This window comes from Vulpes lagopus, chromosome 10 (genome assembly GCF_018345385.1).
Source record: "Vulpes lagopus strain Blue_001 chromosome 10, ASM1834538v1, whole genome shotgun sequence".
In the NCBI taxonomy this organism is placed as follows: domain Eukaryota; kingdom Metazoa; phylum Chordata; class Mammalia; order Carnivora; family Canidae; genus Vulpes; species Vulpes lagopus.
Window position 1 is genome coordinate 67,711,697 of NC_054833.1, and position 14,364 is coordinate 67,726,060.

Genomic DNA, 14,364 nt, shown 5'->3' on the forward strand with positions numbered 1-14,364 from the left:
GGCGGGTTAAAGGGGCGGGGCCGGCGTCGGCCCAGCCCCCGGCTCGCCCCGCCGCCCCCCGCGCCCGCCGGCCCGGCAGCGAGAGCGGCGCCATGGAGGCCACCGGGGTGCTGCCGTTCGTGCGCGGCGTGGACCTGAGCGGCAACGACTTCAAGGTGAGCGGGCCGTCAGGGCGCGGGGCCGGCCTCCCTCCAGGCGGTGTCTTCCGCCCGGGCCCGCGCCGCTCCCCGCTTCCTGTCCCGCCCGCGCCCGGCCCCGCGCCGCCCGGGACCGCGGGAGGGAAGGGGGGCTGCCCCGGTGCTCGCGGCCCCGCCCGGAACGGCCCCCCGACGCGTCCGCTGCGGCCCGCGCGGGAAGACACGGGCGGGAGGGGGCCGGGCGGGCGGCCGGGCGCGCAGCGGCGCGGGGAGTGTGGGCTGGGGGCCCCCGCGCGCCCCCCTCCGGGGGGCCGGGCCCCGCCCGCGCCGCAGACTGGCCTGGGGGGTCTGCGAGCTGCTCCCGCCCTCCGCGCCCTCCGTCCCCGCCCCTCTGAGGTCACACGCCCAGCCAGGCCCTGACTCAGGGCCGGCCTTGCTACCGGCTGTCGGTCGGGGGCGGGTCTGGAGCACACTCATCGCGGCCCCGAGCCTGCCGCCGCCACCCCATCCTGTGTAGTCTTGGGCAAGTCACTTCCCCTCTCGGAGCCCGGGTTTTCTCATCCGGTGGAGGGGGGGCTGCCTAGTAACCCCTTTGGGGACTCTGGGGCAGGTGCATGGCCTCGGCTGACGGTGGCCTGAGCAGCTGCGGGACTGGTAGACTAGGGCCACAGGGCAGGTGAGGCGGTTCTAGAGGGTCAGGAAGGAGCAGGGCAGTGCTGGTGACCAAAGGAGGCGGGGCAGCAGTGAAGTGAGAGGTGGCCCCGCCCAGGGAACGGCAGCCTGGGGGCAGGGTGGGCAGGGGAGCAGACGGGGGGGGGGGGGGGGGGGGGGGGCTCCTGGTAGTGTCCGGCTGCGTCTGCAGGGGTGGGGGCCGGGCCCTCACGGAGGAGGCAAGAAGGCCCTTCCTGCATTTCCCCACGTGTACACACACTTCTGACACTGTGCCCAGGTGGCCACACCACTCTCCTCTGTCCCCATCGCTGCCATCCTTACCTGGGGTCCCAATCGACCTCTCCAGAGTCACCAGCAGGGAATGTGGCTGTAGGGGGCCGGGGACACCAGCCAAAGGCGCCTCAAACTGCCCGTTGTAAGGCTAAGGGGACTGAGGGGGGCATTCAGAGGCTCACGAAGACACGAGTGAGGCAGTGCCTGTGCGGATGGGGAACTGGAGCCTCACACCAAGAATGGCTGGTATGCTGATGGCTGGGTGGGGCGGGGCCAGGGCCTTGGTGGAGGCTCAGGGGTACCCCATCTCTGGAGGCCTAGGTGGGGCCTGGAATGGCACACAAGGGCATTTGAGCCAAGCTAACCACACCTCCGGGCCCTGGGGATGTCCCCTGGAACAAGCCAGGTCCGACCTGGCCCCCTCAGGGCTCAGAATTCAATAAGAGACAGACATTAGGCCAACAGTCACCTTGATTATTAGTATGTCTTCACATTTTTGTCATGAGGGGCTTTTGTAAGCCCTGTTACATTGCTGAAGTTGAGGCACAGAGTGGCAAAGTGACCTGCCCAGGGGTGCACAGCTGGTGAGAGGTGGCTCTGTTGTTCTCCCAAGGCTCCCATGGGTATGGGGGCCACAGAGGGTAGTAGAGCAGGAGCGCCCGTTGCTCAGACCAGTCTCACTGTGACACACCCCCAGGGTGGCTACTTCCCTGAGAATGTCAAGGCCATGACCAGTCTGCGGTGGCTGAAGCTGAACCGCACCGGCCTCTGCTATCTGCCAGAGGAGTTGGCTGCCCTGCAGAAGCTGGTAAGGGGCTTTGGACAGTTGGGGAGGGTTCCTGTGGATGGGGCTGGGCCAGTTGGGCAGAGCTTGCATAGAAGGCAAATGACGTGAGAGAAGCCGCTGACAGCCATAAACAGAGCTAGCAGATAGGGAGGGAGCACCCTGTCCCAGGAGGTGTATAAGGAAAGACTGGCTGTGTGAGGGAGGGAGGCTGCAAGAGGGGGAGTGGGCCTATGTGGCTAAGGGCCCCCTGGATGGTGCAAGGTTTTGGTGGCAGATGGGGCCCCTGTAGGCACCCTACCCACACTGCTGAGCCTCTGCTCCCCTGTCTTACTCAGGAGCACTTGTCTGTGAGCCACAACAACCTGACCACGCTTCACGGGGAGCTGTCCAGCCTGCCGTCACTGAGGGTGAGTGCTACCACTGGCCGTTGAGCTTGGGGGTGTGAGGGCAGGGCCAGACCCTAGGCAGGGCCAGCATCTCTGCCCATCCTGCCTCAGACTCAGGGCCCCGTGCTTTTTTTTTTTTTTTTTTTTTTTTTAAAGATTTTATTTATTGAGAGAGGCACAGACACAGGCAGAGGGAGAAGCAGGCTCCATGCTTGGGAGCCCGATGTGGGACTCGATCCCGGGACTCCAGGATCACGCCCTGGGCCAAAGGCAGGCGCTAAACCGCTGAGCCACCCAGGGATCCCCTCAGGGCCCTGTTCCTAAAGGGGAGGGGATACCATAATGCCCTGCGGTGAGTAATGCATGGGGACAGCGGGTAAAAAACCCAAACTCTCACCTGTTTTTAGACAACAGGTACTGTAATAACAGTTGATACCAGCCGAGCTGGTATCCAACTCTTCCTCGTGGGTTTTTCCATAGAATCCAGACCCTTACCAAGTTCCCAGATGAAGACACTAGGCCATAGAGCTAGGTCACTGGTCCAAGGTTACTTGCCCGAGGCAGGCAGTGGTAGAACTGGGGTAGAGTGGAGTTTGGCCCTGTAGATAGGTGGTCAGGGTGGTCCTGTTGCCCCTCTGTGGTTGGCACTGCACAGATGGCAGCAGCCGTGTTGGTGCTTGCAGTCGTGGCACTGTGGCCTGTCCTCTCTGCCCCTGAGACTTTCCGCACTTCTATAGCCTGACATGCCAGCCCTGAGAGGATAGAAAACAGACTTGCCCTATGTCCATACTGTGTCTCAGAGCTGCCCCCTTATCTTGCCCTCTGGAATTGGGAAGAGGAGGGATTATTTGGTCAGAACAGGTTCCTTGGGGATCCTGTGCTGGTCCCTGGGGCACATTTGAGCTGGGCTTTGAGGTATGAATAGGATCTCATCAGGAAACCAGGAAGAGCTTGCCAGGTGGAGGGACAGTGAGCAAAGGCCAGGAAGGGACAGCCCTTGGTCTTCTGTTGGGCTTCCTGAGGCGGTATCCTTCCCTCATCTCTCTGCTGCTCCCAGGGGTGGAAGCCAGAAATCATGGGCCCCCATGGTTTATTCACAGGCCATCGTGGCTCGAGCCAACAGCCTGAAGAATTCCGGAGTCCCCGATGACATCTTCAAGCTAGACGACCTCTCAGTTCTGGTTAGTGGTTACCCATGCATCTGGCCTACCTGTCAGCCTTCATCTATCATGGTGGTCCCCGCAGCCACCGTTATACCATGTCATGTTGCAGATGGAGAAACTGAGGTGCAATGTGCCTCACCCAAGGTCACTCACGAAGTCAGATCCCTAACTTAGGCATCCCTTCTCTTAGGGTCTTGGCTTTCTCCCTTTGGCTCTGAAACCCCTTCCTCCACTCCTTGCTCAGTGCTCCACCTGATCCCCAAGGCCAGCGGAGGCCTGGCAGGCTGGCACTGGCCCCAATACCCCTGACTTGGCCTCCCTGTTTCTACCCAGGATTTGAGCTACAACCAGCTGACAGAGTGCCCGCGGGAGCTGGAGAATGCCAAGAACATGCTGGTGCTGAACCTCAGCCACAACAGGTACCTGTGCGCGGGGGCAGGGGCGAGGGGGTACGGGTTGCAATATGGTGGGTGGGGTACTGGGCCTGGGAGCCTTGCATCTGGCACCCAGAACCCCTGCCTGCCTCACTCCCATCCACCCGCAGCATCGACACCATCCCCAACCAGCTCTTCATCAACCTCACTGACCTGCTGTACCTGGACCTCAGCGAGAACCGCCTGGAGAGCTTGCCCCCACAGATGCGCCGCCTGGTGCACCTGCAGACGCTTGTGCTCAATGGGAACCCGCTGCTGCACGCACAGCTCCGGTGGGCCTCCCTGGGGCATCTGGCCCAGTCCCTCAATTCCCCCAGAGTTCCGGCCCTCCACAATGCCCCAACACTCCTGTGTGGGCCGTGGCCACCCTGACCCCATCCCCTTGGCCCCTCTCAGCCCTGTGCTCTCAGGCCCGCCTCTGGCCTGAGCGCCCACGTCTCCCCACAGGCAGCTCCCGGCTCTCATGGCCCTGCAGACCCTACACCTGAGGAACACGCAGCGTACCCAAAGCAACCTCCCCACCAGCCTGGAGGGCCTGAGCAACCTCGCAGGTTGGCAGTCCCAGGGTGGCATCCTGGGCTTTGGTTCCTTGGGGTTCCTTGTTTCTGGTCCTGACCACCTCCCAGAGGGGAAAGGATGCAGTTACATGACGGTTATTTCTTTCATCGTGACAACTAGTGCTGACACCCACTTACGAGCTTTGGCTTTATGCCCAGACCCACCAGTGTGAGGAAGTTTTTCCAAATGGAGAAACTGAGGTTCAGAGATTAAGTCACTTGCTTAAGGCCACAGAGCCCAAAGACAGTAGAGGAGGGGCTCACATTAGGATTCCTGCTCCTGGACCTGACTATGGGGGCCCCTGCTCATGCATGTGCCCCTTCCCTGTATCCCAGATGTGGACCTGTCCTGCAATGACCTGACACGGGTGCCCGAGTGCCTGTACACCCTCCCCAGCCTGCGGCGCCTCAACCTCAGCAGCAACCAGATCTCGGAGCTGTCCCTATGCATTGACCAGTGGGTGCACGTGGAGACACTGAACCTATCCCGTAACCAGCTCACCTCGCTGCCTGTATGTCCAGGCAACCCGCCCCCCGGGAGGGGGAGGGGGATGAGCCACCCGGCTCCTGCCCCTGACTCCCACACCCCTGTCTCGCCTCTAGTCTGCCATTTGCAAGCTAACCAAGCTGAAGAAGCTGTACCTGAACTCCAACAAGCTGGATTTCGATGGGCTGCCTTCAGGCATCGGCAAGCTGGCCAGCTTGGAGGAATTCATGGCCGCCAACAACAACCTGGAGCTGATCCCTGAGAGCCTGTGCAGGTGCTGAGGCGAGTGGGGGCGGGTGGTGGGGGCTTACGGTACTGAAGACCCCAGCATCGTAGCCACAACCCACCTTGCGACCTCTGCATGTCGTGCAAGATGGATGGGTTAACTTGGTTTTGTGGCTAAAGCTCACACAGTGTGTGACAGCAATTCCCAGGGTGGGTACCCCGCGTCTTCCCACACGTGGATGGGGATGAGGCTAGAGGGGTCCCACTGCCACATGAATTTGGGACATGGCACCATCTGCATCTCCCTCTGGAGGCCACAGTGTCCACTGGCATGGCCTCCTCAAGACTCTGAGAAGTCCTTCAGGCAGAGCACAGAGGATCCCTCCGTCACTGGCTTCCAGGCTAATTAGAGGACAGAATGTTTAGGGTCTTGTAGTTCATATCCAGGGACCTTTATTTCTGCAGGTAGCCCCTTTGAAAAACATTCCCTAGAAGTCACTAAAAGTCCTTCCCACATGCTTCGCTGTGAGGAGCCCCCTGTTGTAGCTGTTGCAGCCTCTCCTGCCTTTCTCGGCCTGTCTGAACCCACTGGGGCCTTAATGAGCTGGGTGCCTCAGTTCCTCTGGCCCCACCTGCTCCCCATCTCCAAGACTGGAAGTCTCCCTGCTTCCTCCCTCCCCCCACCTGACCTCATCTGTCCTCACAGATGCACAAAGCTGAGGAAACTCGTCCTGAACAAGAACCGCCTGGTGACCCTGCCGGAGGCCATCCACTTCCTGACAGAGATCGAGGTCCGGACAGGCCAGGGCCAGCGTGCAGGGAGTGGGTGGGCCTGGTGGGGAGGCTGGAGGTGACCACGGCCTCTCAGGAAAAACCAAACAAAGCAGTGTCAATGGAGTAGGGGGGGGGGGGGGACCCAGCAGAGCCCCCTGGAGGGGTGCCAGTGCCACAGAAGGAAGAAGGCCAACCACTTCCCATGTCCAGACCATGCTCAACAGCATCATTCAAGCCCCACACCCGGCCTGCAAGATCACACTTCACAGGGGGAAAAGAAAACTGAAGCCCTCTGGGGTGGCTGCAGAGCCGGGATAAGAGCCTAGGAGCCTGGTTGCAAAGAGCAAGAAACCCGGGTTGGGGTGATTGGGGGGTAGATCCTGGGCTCACTGCCTCTTCTGCTTGCCGCACGAGGCAGGTCCTGGACGTGCGGGAGAACCCCAGCCTGGTCATGCCTCCCAAGCCCGCGGACCGTGCAGCCGAGTGGTACAACATCGACTTCTCGCTGCAGAACCAGCTGCGGCTGGCAGGTGCTTCTCCTGCTACAGTGGCTGCGGCAGCAGCTGGTAAGCAGAGCAAGTCTGGCTGGGGTGCTTGGGGCCTCAGCTTAGCCATCTGTAAATGGAGTGCGAAACACAGCTTCTGGATCCTGGGGCGCTGGGTTGGCCCCTGGTTGGCTGGACGCCCGACCAGGGCCCAACCATTTACTCCATCCCCAAGCAGGAAGTGGGCCCAAGGACCCCCTGGCTCGCAAGATGCGGCTCCGGAGGCGTAAGGACTCAGCCCAGGATGACCAGGCTAAGCAGGTGCTGAAGGGCATGTCAGACGTGGCCCAGGAGAAGAACAAAAAGCAGGAGGTAAGCCAGGCAGGGGCTGGGACGGGCAAATGTCCCTGGACTCTGCTTACGACAGATTGTGTGACCCAGGCCAAGAGGGAGAGTGGATCCCGGGTAGTGAGAATAGCCCATGCAAAGGCCCTGAGGTGGGTAGCAAATAAAGAGGCCAGACTGAGTGGCCACGTAGAGGCAAGCCATGCTTTGTGACTGTGACTCCAGGAGAGTACTGACGCCCGAGCCCCTGGGGGCAAGACACGGCGCTGGGACCAGGGCCTGGAGAAGCCGCGCCTTGACTACTCTGAGTTTTTCACGGAGGATGTGGGCCAGCTGCCTGGTCTGACCATCTGGCAGATCGAGAACTTTGTGCCTGTGCTGGTGGAGGAAGCCTTCCATGGCAAGTTCTATGAGGCTGACTGCTACATTGTGCTCAAGGTGAGGATCGGTGTGTTGTTGGGGGCTACATGACCCCCAGTGACCTTATCTTAGATGGCTCAGGACCCCCAACTCCACACTTCTGTTCACTGAGGCGAGGTGGGAAGGAGAGGACCGTGCAGAGGAGGCGGGATGGGGTGGCCCAGGCAGAGGTGAAGCAGTGCAACCCGCCCTGGGGTTGGGGTCTGTGGCAGTTCCAGGGTCCTCTCTGGGGTGAGCTGGGAAGCCAGGATGCCCTGGCAAGAGCTGACATGGCCTGTGCCCCGCCCCCAGACCTTTCTGGATGACAGCGGCTCTCTGAACTGGGAGATCTACTACTGGATTGGTGGGGAGGCCACCCTGGACAAGAAGGCTTGCTCTGCCATCCATGCCGTGAACCTGCGCAACTACCTGGGGGCCGAGTGCCGCACTGTGCGGGAGGAGATGGGCGATGAGAGCGAGGAGTTCCTGCAGGTGCCCGCGGGAAGGGGGGCGGGGCGGGGCCCCTGCGGGGGGCGGGGCTAAGACCGCTGGCATACCAGGCTGAGGCCAAAGGTGGCAGGGGTTGAGACCTAAGGCAGACAGCAGGGTCAGGAGAGCTAGACACGGCCAAAGGTGGGGAGCCCAAAGGGAGATGGAGGAGCTGGGACCAATAGCGCCTAGGGGGTGGGGCCGCCAACTGGGTGCCAAGGGGCAGGGCCCACGGAGTGCCCAGGTAGCAAGCTGTGCTGACATCTCTGGCCAGCTGGTTTTGTAGACAGCCATCCACACTAGATTTTACTGAATCACTCCTTGCCCTCTTGCATAAACCTGCTTGGTCCCATGCCCTGATGTGCACATATTTAGACATGCTGTATGTGTATCTAAACCTTAACAAGAGTAATGGGCATTTTTGTACATTCTAACACGTGTTTGTTTATAGACACAGGTCTCATTCTTTTTTTTTTTTTTTTTCATAACTCCATCACAGATTTGTAGCACTTGATGCATCTGTCCACAACTCTATCCTGACAGGTGGTATCTGGTGGGGGGAGGGGTAGCACACTGATGAAGGCCCGCACCCTCACACACAGGTATTTGACAATGACATCTCCTACATTGAGGGTGGAACAGCCAGTGGCTTCTACACTGTGGAGGACACACACTATGTCACCAGGTGAGGGGGCTTTTGGGTGGTGGTCCTGACCTGGACTCAACTAGGAAGGATTGGAGGAACCAGCCCCTTGGTGATCCTGCCCGATGTCCCTGCCCCATTCACTCTTGATCTCGCCCCCAGGATGTACCGTGTGTATGGAAAAAAGAACATCAAGTTGGAGCCTGTGCCTCTCAAGGGGGCCTCCCTGGACCCAAGGTAGCCCCCATGACTAGAGGCGGGGGAGGGCTTGAGCCCACACTTCCTCCCTACTAGTGGGGGACAGGTTTGGGTTCAAGAAGAGGCCTTCCAGCAACCCTTTTAACCCCGTCTCGAGCATGGAAAGACCACCAAGGGGGCTGAAACCCATAATGAGGGATTTAGGGCAGGGTCATAGGCACAAGGGCAGTCGCTGCCCGTGTCCATTGCTGCCCCTCCTGCCCCTCCTGTCCAGGTTTGTCTTCCTGCTGGATCGAGGGCTGGACATTTATGTGTGGCGGGGGGCCCAGGCCACGCTGAGTAGCACTACCAAGGCCAGGTATGAGGACACGGTGGGGTATTTTATGCACACACTGTTACCTAAGAAGAGACATGGGAACTCATTAAGGGCTTTGCATACCCTTCCCCCCAAGGCTCTTTGCGGAGAAAATTAACAAGAATGAACGGAAAGGGAAAGCAGAGATCACCCTGCTGGTGCAAGGTCAGGAGCCTCCAGAGTTCTGGGAGGCACTGGGCGGGGAGCCCTCTGAGATCAAGAAGCACGTGCCTGATGACTTCTGGCCACCTCAGCCCAAGCTGTACAAGGTGAGCTGTGGTGTTGGTGGCAGTGCTCCTTGCCTGGATTCTGGTGGGGAGCGGGTGCCCCCTTCTGGACAGAAAATCGCCAGAGCCGCGGTCTAGAGGCTCTAAGTGCTCTGAGAAGGCCGAGAGAAGTCCTGCTAGAATGTGTGTTCCCAGGAGGGAGGCTGCAAAGTGCCTGGGTGCCAGGCCTGAGAAGCTGACCTTAATTCTGTAGGTGACAGGAATCCCCCAAGGGTGTTGCAAGCAAGAAAGGGACAGTTAAAGAGTTAGAAATGACAGTAAGGATCTGGAGAGGGTAGGCAGGGAAAGAAAGCCTCATTTAAAATCCTTTCCACTGACAGTGTCCTTAAAACATTGGTGGAAGGAGGAAACTGAGGTCCAAAGGGGAGCAGGCAGTGGTCCTGAGCACACACAGCAGGGAAAGGGCCAGACTCTGGGGTAGAGGGGGGCTGGTGGGGGGGGCTCCTGTCCCCCCCCCCAGGCCTTCCCCTGGCACGCCTACCCATTCCTGCTGCCAGGTGGGCCTGGGCCTGGGCTATCTGGAGCTGCCACAGATCAACTACAAGCTCTCTGTGGAACATAAGACCCGTCCCAAGGTGGAACTGCTGCCGAGGATGAGGCTGGTAAGGCACACGGAGGGAGGCGGGGGCCGGGGGTCCTCCCGTGGGGTCCGGGCATCAGCGTTGACCTCTAGTCTTTTCCTCACAGCTGCAGAGCCTACTGGACACGCGCTGCGTATACATCCTGGACTGTTGGTCCGACGTGTTCATCTGGCTGGGCCGTAAGTCCCCACGCCTGGTGCGCGCCGCTGCCCTCAAGCTGGGCCAGGAGCTGTGTGGGATGCTGCACAGGCCCCGCCACGCCTCGGTCAGCCGCAGTCTCGAGGGCACAGAGGCGCAGGTGCGGAGTGCGGCCTCCCCTACACGGGCCGGTCCCCAGGTCCCCAGCCCGGTCCCAGCTGCCATTAGGCCGGCCCTGGGTGCCAGGCCAGGCCCTGCCCCCGCCCCCGCCCCGCCCCGCCCCCTTGGCCACTAGGCCCGCCCCTGGGCTCTTCCCCTCAGCCAGTCAGGCCCCGCCCCCTCTGGCACTAGGCTCCGCCCTGCACCTCCAGGCCCCGCCCCAAGCCTTTCTGGGTATCATTTCCTCCCTCTGGGCAGGTATTCAAGGCCAAGTTCAAGAACTGGGACGATGTGTTGACAGTGGACTATACACGCAACGCGGAGGCTGTGCTGCAGGGCCCGGGACTCACTGGGAAGGTGAAGCGAGACGCTGAGAAGAAAGATCAGATGAAGGCTGACCTCACCGCGCTGTTCCTGCCACGACAGCCGCCCATGGCGCTGGCGGAGGTAGGGGGGGGCCCGGGACGAGGCGGGAGGGGGACTCCTGAGGGTCCCTGCCCTCTGCCCTCTGACTAGAGGCTGTCACATGCAGGCCGAGCAGCTGATGGAGGAGTGGAACGAGGATCTGGACGGCATGGAGGGCTTTGTGCTGGAGGGCAAGAAGTTCGCAAGGCTGCCGGAGGAGGAGTTCGGCCACTTCTACACACAAGACTGCTACGTCTTCCTCTGCAGGTGCCACCACAGAGCACCTGTCACCCAGCCCAACCCCTGAGGCTAGTGGGCTCTAGTCGTGTCCCCACACACACACACCCCCCAACCCCCTGCTTACTGCCCTCTAACCCCCCAGGTACTGGGTCCCTGTGGAGTATGAGGAGGAGGAGGAGAAAAAGGAAGAGAAGGAGGAGGAAAAAGCAGGAGCAGAGGGCAAAGAAGGTGAGGAGGCAGCAGCTGAGGCAGAGGAGAAGCAGCCCGAGGAGGATTTCCAGTGCATCGTGTACTTCTGGCAGGGCCGGGAAGCCTCCAACATGGGCTGGCTCACCTTCACCTTCAGCCTGCAGAAGAAGTTTGAGAGCCTCTTCCCCGGCAAGCTAGAGGTGTGCCTGCCATGCCCCGCCCAGCTTCAGGCCATGCCTCCACCACCTCTGGCGAGGGACCCAGACCTGGGGGAGGTGTGGCCCAAGGGGCAGGGGGTCTAGTCCAGGGAGGGGCCCCTAACATCTCCATACCCACAGGTGGTGCGCATGACACAGCAGCAGGAGAATCCCAAGTTCCTGTCCCATTTCAAGAGAAAGTTCATCATCCATCGGGGCAAGAGGAAGGCGGCTCAGGGCACCTTGCAACCCAGTCTCTACCAGATTCGCACCAATGGCAGCGCCCTCTGCACCCGGTGCCTAGCTTGGGGAGGGGGGCAGATGGGGTTGGGGGCAATGGCCAGCAGTGACTCCTTGCTGACACTCCCACTCCCCAGGTGCATCCAGATCAACACTGATTCCGGCCTCCTCAACTCCGAGTTCTGTTTCATTCTCAAGGTGAAGTTGTGGGTGTGGCCAGGGACTGTGGAGCAGGGTGGTGGGTTGTGGGCTGTGGGCAATGGGCTGGCCAGTACTGAACCCCCGGCTCTCCGGTCAGGTTCCCTTTGAGAGCGAAGACAACCAGGGCATCGTATATGCGTGGGTGGGCCGGGCGTCGGACCCAGACGAGGCCAAGCTGGCGGAAGATATCCTGAACACCATGTTTGACACCTCCTACAGCAAGCAGGTGACCAGGGCAGGTGGTAGGTAGGTGGGCAGTCACTGGGCAGGGGCAGACCAGGGCCCTGAGCCTGACAGACCCTTTCCTGCAGGTCATCAATGAAGGCGAGGAGCCCGAGAACTTCTTTTGGGTAGGCATTGGGGCACAGAAGCCTTATGACGATGACGCCGAGTACATGAAGCATACGCGGCTCTTCCGGTGAGGCGGGGGCCCAGACCCTTTCCCCGCACTTCCTCCTGGGTCCCGGCACCCGTGTGTGACACTCATAGCCTCTCCCTGCCCCTCGACCTCCAGGTGCTCCAACGAGAAGGGCTACTTCGCAGTGACGGAGAAGTGCTCAGACTTCTGCCAGGATGACCTGGCAGATGATGACATCATGCTGCTGGACAATGGCCAAGAGGTGAGGCTCCTCCCTGTTCAGGGAGCCCACCCCCCAGCAGATGGGGAGCTGAGGCCCCCTTGAGACCATCTGCCCTGCTGTCCCCATAGGTCTACATGTGGGTGGGGACCCAGACAAGCCAGGTGGAGATCAAACTGAGTCTAAAGGCCTGCCAGGTGAGCCGGGTGGTGAGGAGGGCCAAGGCTGGGTCTGGTGGGCCGCAAAGACTGCCCTTGGCTCACGCCTCATCCCACTGGCCAGGTATACATCCAGCACATGCGATCCAAAGAGCACGAACAACCCCGCCGCCTGCGCCTGGTCCGCAAGGGCAACGAGCAGCACGCCTTCACCCGCTGCTTCCATGCCTGGAGCACCTTCCGCAAATCTCTGGCCTAGGGCAGCCACTGCCTGCCTGCGGTGTCCCTGACGCAGCCCTGAGCTCGGGGCAAGAGCGAGGAGGGGCCTCGGTTCCTCCACGGCCCTGCTCTGGCCACCCCCCCTAACCCCCAGTGCCACAGTCCCCAGCAGCACAGCCCAAGCAGCACCAGCGGGGAGACCCTGACCCATGCCCTCCAGGGTCTGGGCAGTTGGGAGTCCCTCCAGGGTAAGCTTATGTGTGATGCCCCATCCAACGAGAGAGAAAGCAATGTGGTTGCTTTTAAAGAGATATTAAATGCTTTTATTTTCAATATTAAAAATCAGTATTTTTAATATTAAAACAGCGCTAATTTTAACAAAATGACAGGAAAAAAAAACTCAAGGTACAGTCTACAGGGAAACCAATCCTGACTGACCCCCCCCAACACACACACACACACACACACACACACACACTCTCTCACTCTCACACATACCTGACTGGACCCCAGTCATGGATGCCCAGCAGAGCTCCCAGTCACATACGCACACACACGTGCATTCATGCAACAGACTGGGGGGTGGGGGTGGGTGCTGGCCCAGGAACAAGTACCAAAATAGTTTTAGAAATGCCTGTCCAGCCTGGCTCAGGCGTTAGAAAAATATTCTTTGCAAAGAGAGTGGGGAAGGACGGTGTGTTGAGTGGGAGGTGGCATGGGCTTGCCAGCCCCAGCTGTCCTCTCCCAGTGGCACCTGGCCTCTAGGTAGCCAACTGCCTATAGGAGGGGCCATTGTGAATCTGTCCCAGAGGCTCAGGGCTGAGTCCCAGGCTCACGGGCCGGCCCCGGCCCGCCCTGGGGTCAGGGTGGGAAGGTCCCGCTGGAGGCCAAAGATTAGCAGGTGTGGGTCTATGCGAAGGGGCCAGGGGTCCTGGGTCCCAGCTCTGAGCAGGGCATCTGGTAGCCAAATAGTTTTGGCCTTCCTGGTAAAGGAGGAGAGGAGGGGTCGGAGAAAGCCAGGAGGCCCAAATGGGCAGATAGCCTGGCTGCAGGGGTGCCACCACTCTGCTTCCACCCTTTCAGGGGCAAGGGTCCTGCAGTGACAGCCAGAGGCGGGCTTTCAGAATCTAGGCACTGACCACATTTCAGCCCACTGAGATTAGGGCATGGCCCAGGAAGACAAAGCAGGAGCTGGGGTGCCTGAGCTCCGTGCAGGGCCAGGCTGCATGGGTAGGAGCACCAGACAGCCAAAAAATAGTGGAGCAGACCTATGGGCCCCAGATGCAGACCCCAGATCCAGGCCCCACTTCCTGGGCTCACCTGGCCAGACCTGACCACCGGAGCCTGGGTGATCTCTGCAAAATGGGCTAGCCAAACCAGCCCCCCGCCCCAAGCTGCTGCCACTTCTAAGTGGTTTGCTCTGGCCTGATTCCAACCACCACCCGTGATACCCAGAGGCTGACAGGCCAGCCTTGTTTTTCTAAGACTCAAGTATGAAAATCAAGGCTGTCGAACAGTAAGGACCAGGTAGATCCAGAGCCCCTAAATCGTGCAGCACCTCATTTGATCAGGATGGCGCAAGCTCGAGCCTCATCCTCTGCCAGATTCCTCAGATTCTTCTCTGATTCCTCTGAAGAGCTAGGGGGTGGGGGGCAGTGATCAGAGGGTCCGGTAATGTGGCCTTCCCTCAGGCCTCCATGCCCAGCTCCAACGGAAGGAAGGCCAGAGGGTGTGAGAGGGAGGCTGGGAAGCCAGGGGAGCCCCTCCTGTGGACCCGCCCGTCCACCTGCCTCACCCCAAGAAATCCTTCACGTCCTCCACTGTGACGTCCCCTGTCGTATCCAGTGTGGTGTCGGCACTGGTGGCCGAGTCAACGGACATGGGCGAGAGCATGGCCTCAGGTGGCTCTGGGGTGTCTGCACAGAGGAAGTGGTTAGGCCCCTGCCCAGACCCCTAGGCACCC

At 60.4% G+C, this 14,364-nt stretch overlaps 2 protein-coding genes across 5 annotated transcripts in view; one reads left to right on the forward strand and one right to left on the reverse strand.

Moving 5' to 3' along the window:
• On the forward strand, nucleotides 1–12,743 carry FLII (FLII actin remodeling protein). Of its 2 annotated transcripts, none has more exons than XM_041770457.1 (30): nucleotides 1–155; nucleotides 1,780–1,890; nucleotides 2,205–2,276; nucleotides 3,356–3,436; nucleotides 3,752–3,837; nucleotides 3,963–4,124; nucleotides 4,300–4,403; nucleotides 4,746–4,921; nucleotides 5,013–5,170; nucleotides 5,828–5,912; nucleotides 6,314–6,461; nucleotides 6,616–6,752; nucleotides 6,951–7,163; nucleotides 7,437–7,616; nucleotides 8,216–8,298; nucleotides 8,419–8,493; nucleotides 8,729–8,812; nucleotides 8,907–9,078; nucleotides 9,594–9,698; nucleotides 9,784–9,975; nucleotides 10,233–10,421; nucleotides 10,507–10,646; nucleotides 10,762–11,008; nucleotides 11,147–11,301; nucleotides 11,383–11,443; nucleotides 11,544–11,672; nucleotides 11,758–11,864; nucleotides 11,961–12,066; nucleotides 12,156–12,221; nucleotides 12,307–12,743. In XM_041770457.1, the coding sequence occupies exons 1-30, from the start codon at nucleotides 93–95 to the stop codon at nucleotides 12,439–12,441; spliced, it is 3,822 nt and encodes a 1,273-aa protein (XP_041626391.1). In that variant the 5' UTR covers nucleotides 1–92; the 3' UTR covers nucleotides 12,442–12,743. The 2 variants fall into 2 exon arrangements, with proteins under 2 accessions (XP_041626391.1, XP_041626392.1); XM_041770458.1 differs by having other exon boundaries at nucleotides 6,619–6,752.
• Nucleotides 12,705–14,364, reverse strand: part of LLGL1 (LLGL scribble cell polarity complex component 1) — a 17,828-nt gene continuing 16,168 nt past the window's right edge. For 2 of the 3 annotated variants that reach the window (XM_041770461.1, XM_041770460.1), the window contains exons 21-22: nucleotides 14,197–14,317; nucleotides 13,594–14,039 (exon numbers count right to left, since the gene is read on the reverse strand). In XM_041770461.1, the coding sequence (XP_041626395.1) occupies nucleotides 13,961–14,039; nucleotides 14,197–14,317 (200 nt within the window). In that variant the 3' untranslated portion in view covers nucleotides 13,594–13,960. Of the gene's footprint in view, nucleotides 13,385–13,593; nucleotides 14,040–14,196; nucleotides 14,318–14,364 lie in introns of those variants that run through there. The other variant, XM_041770459.1, reaches the window with a different exon arrangement.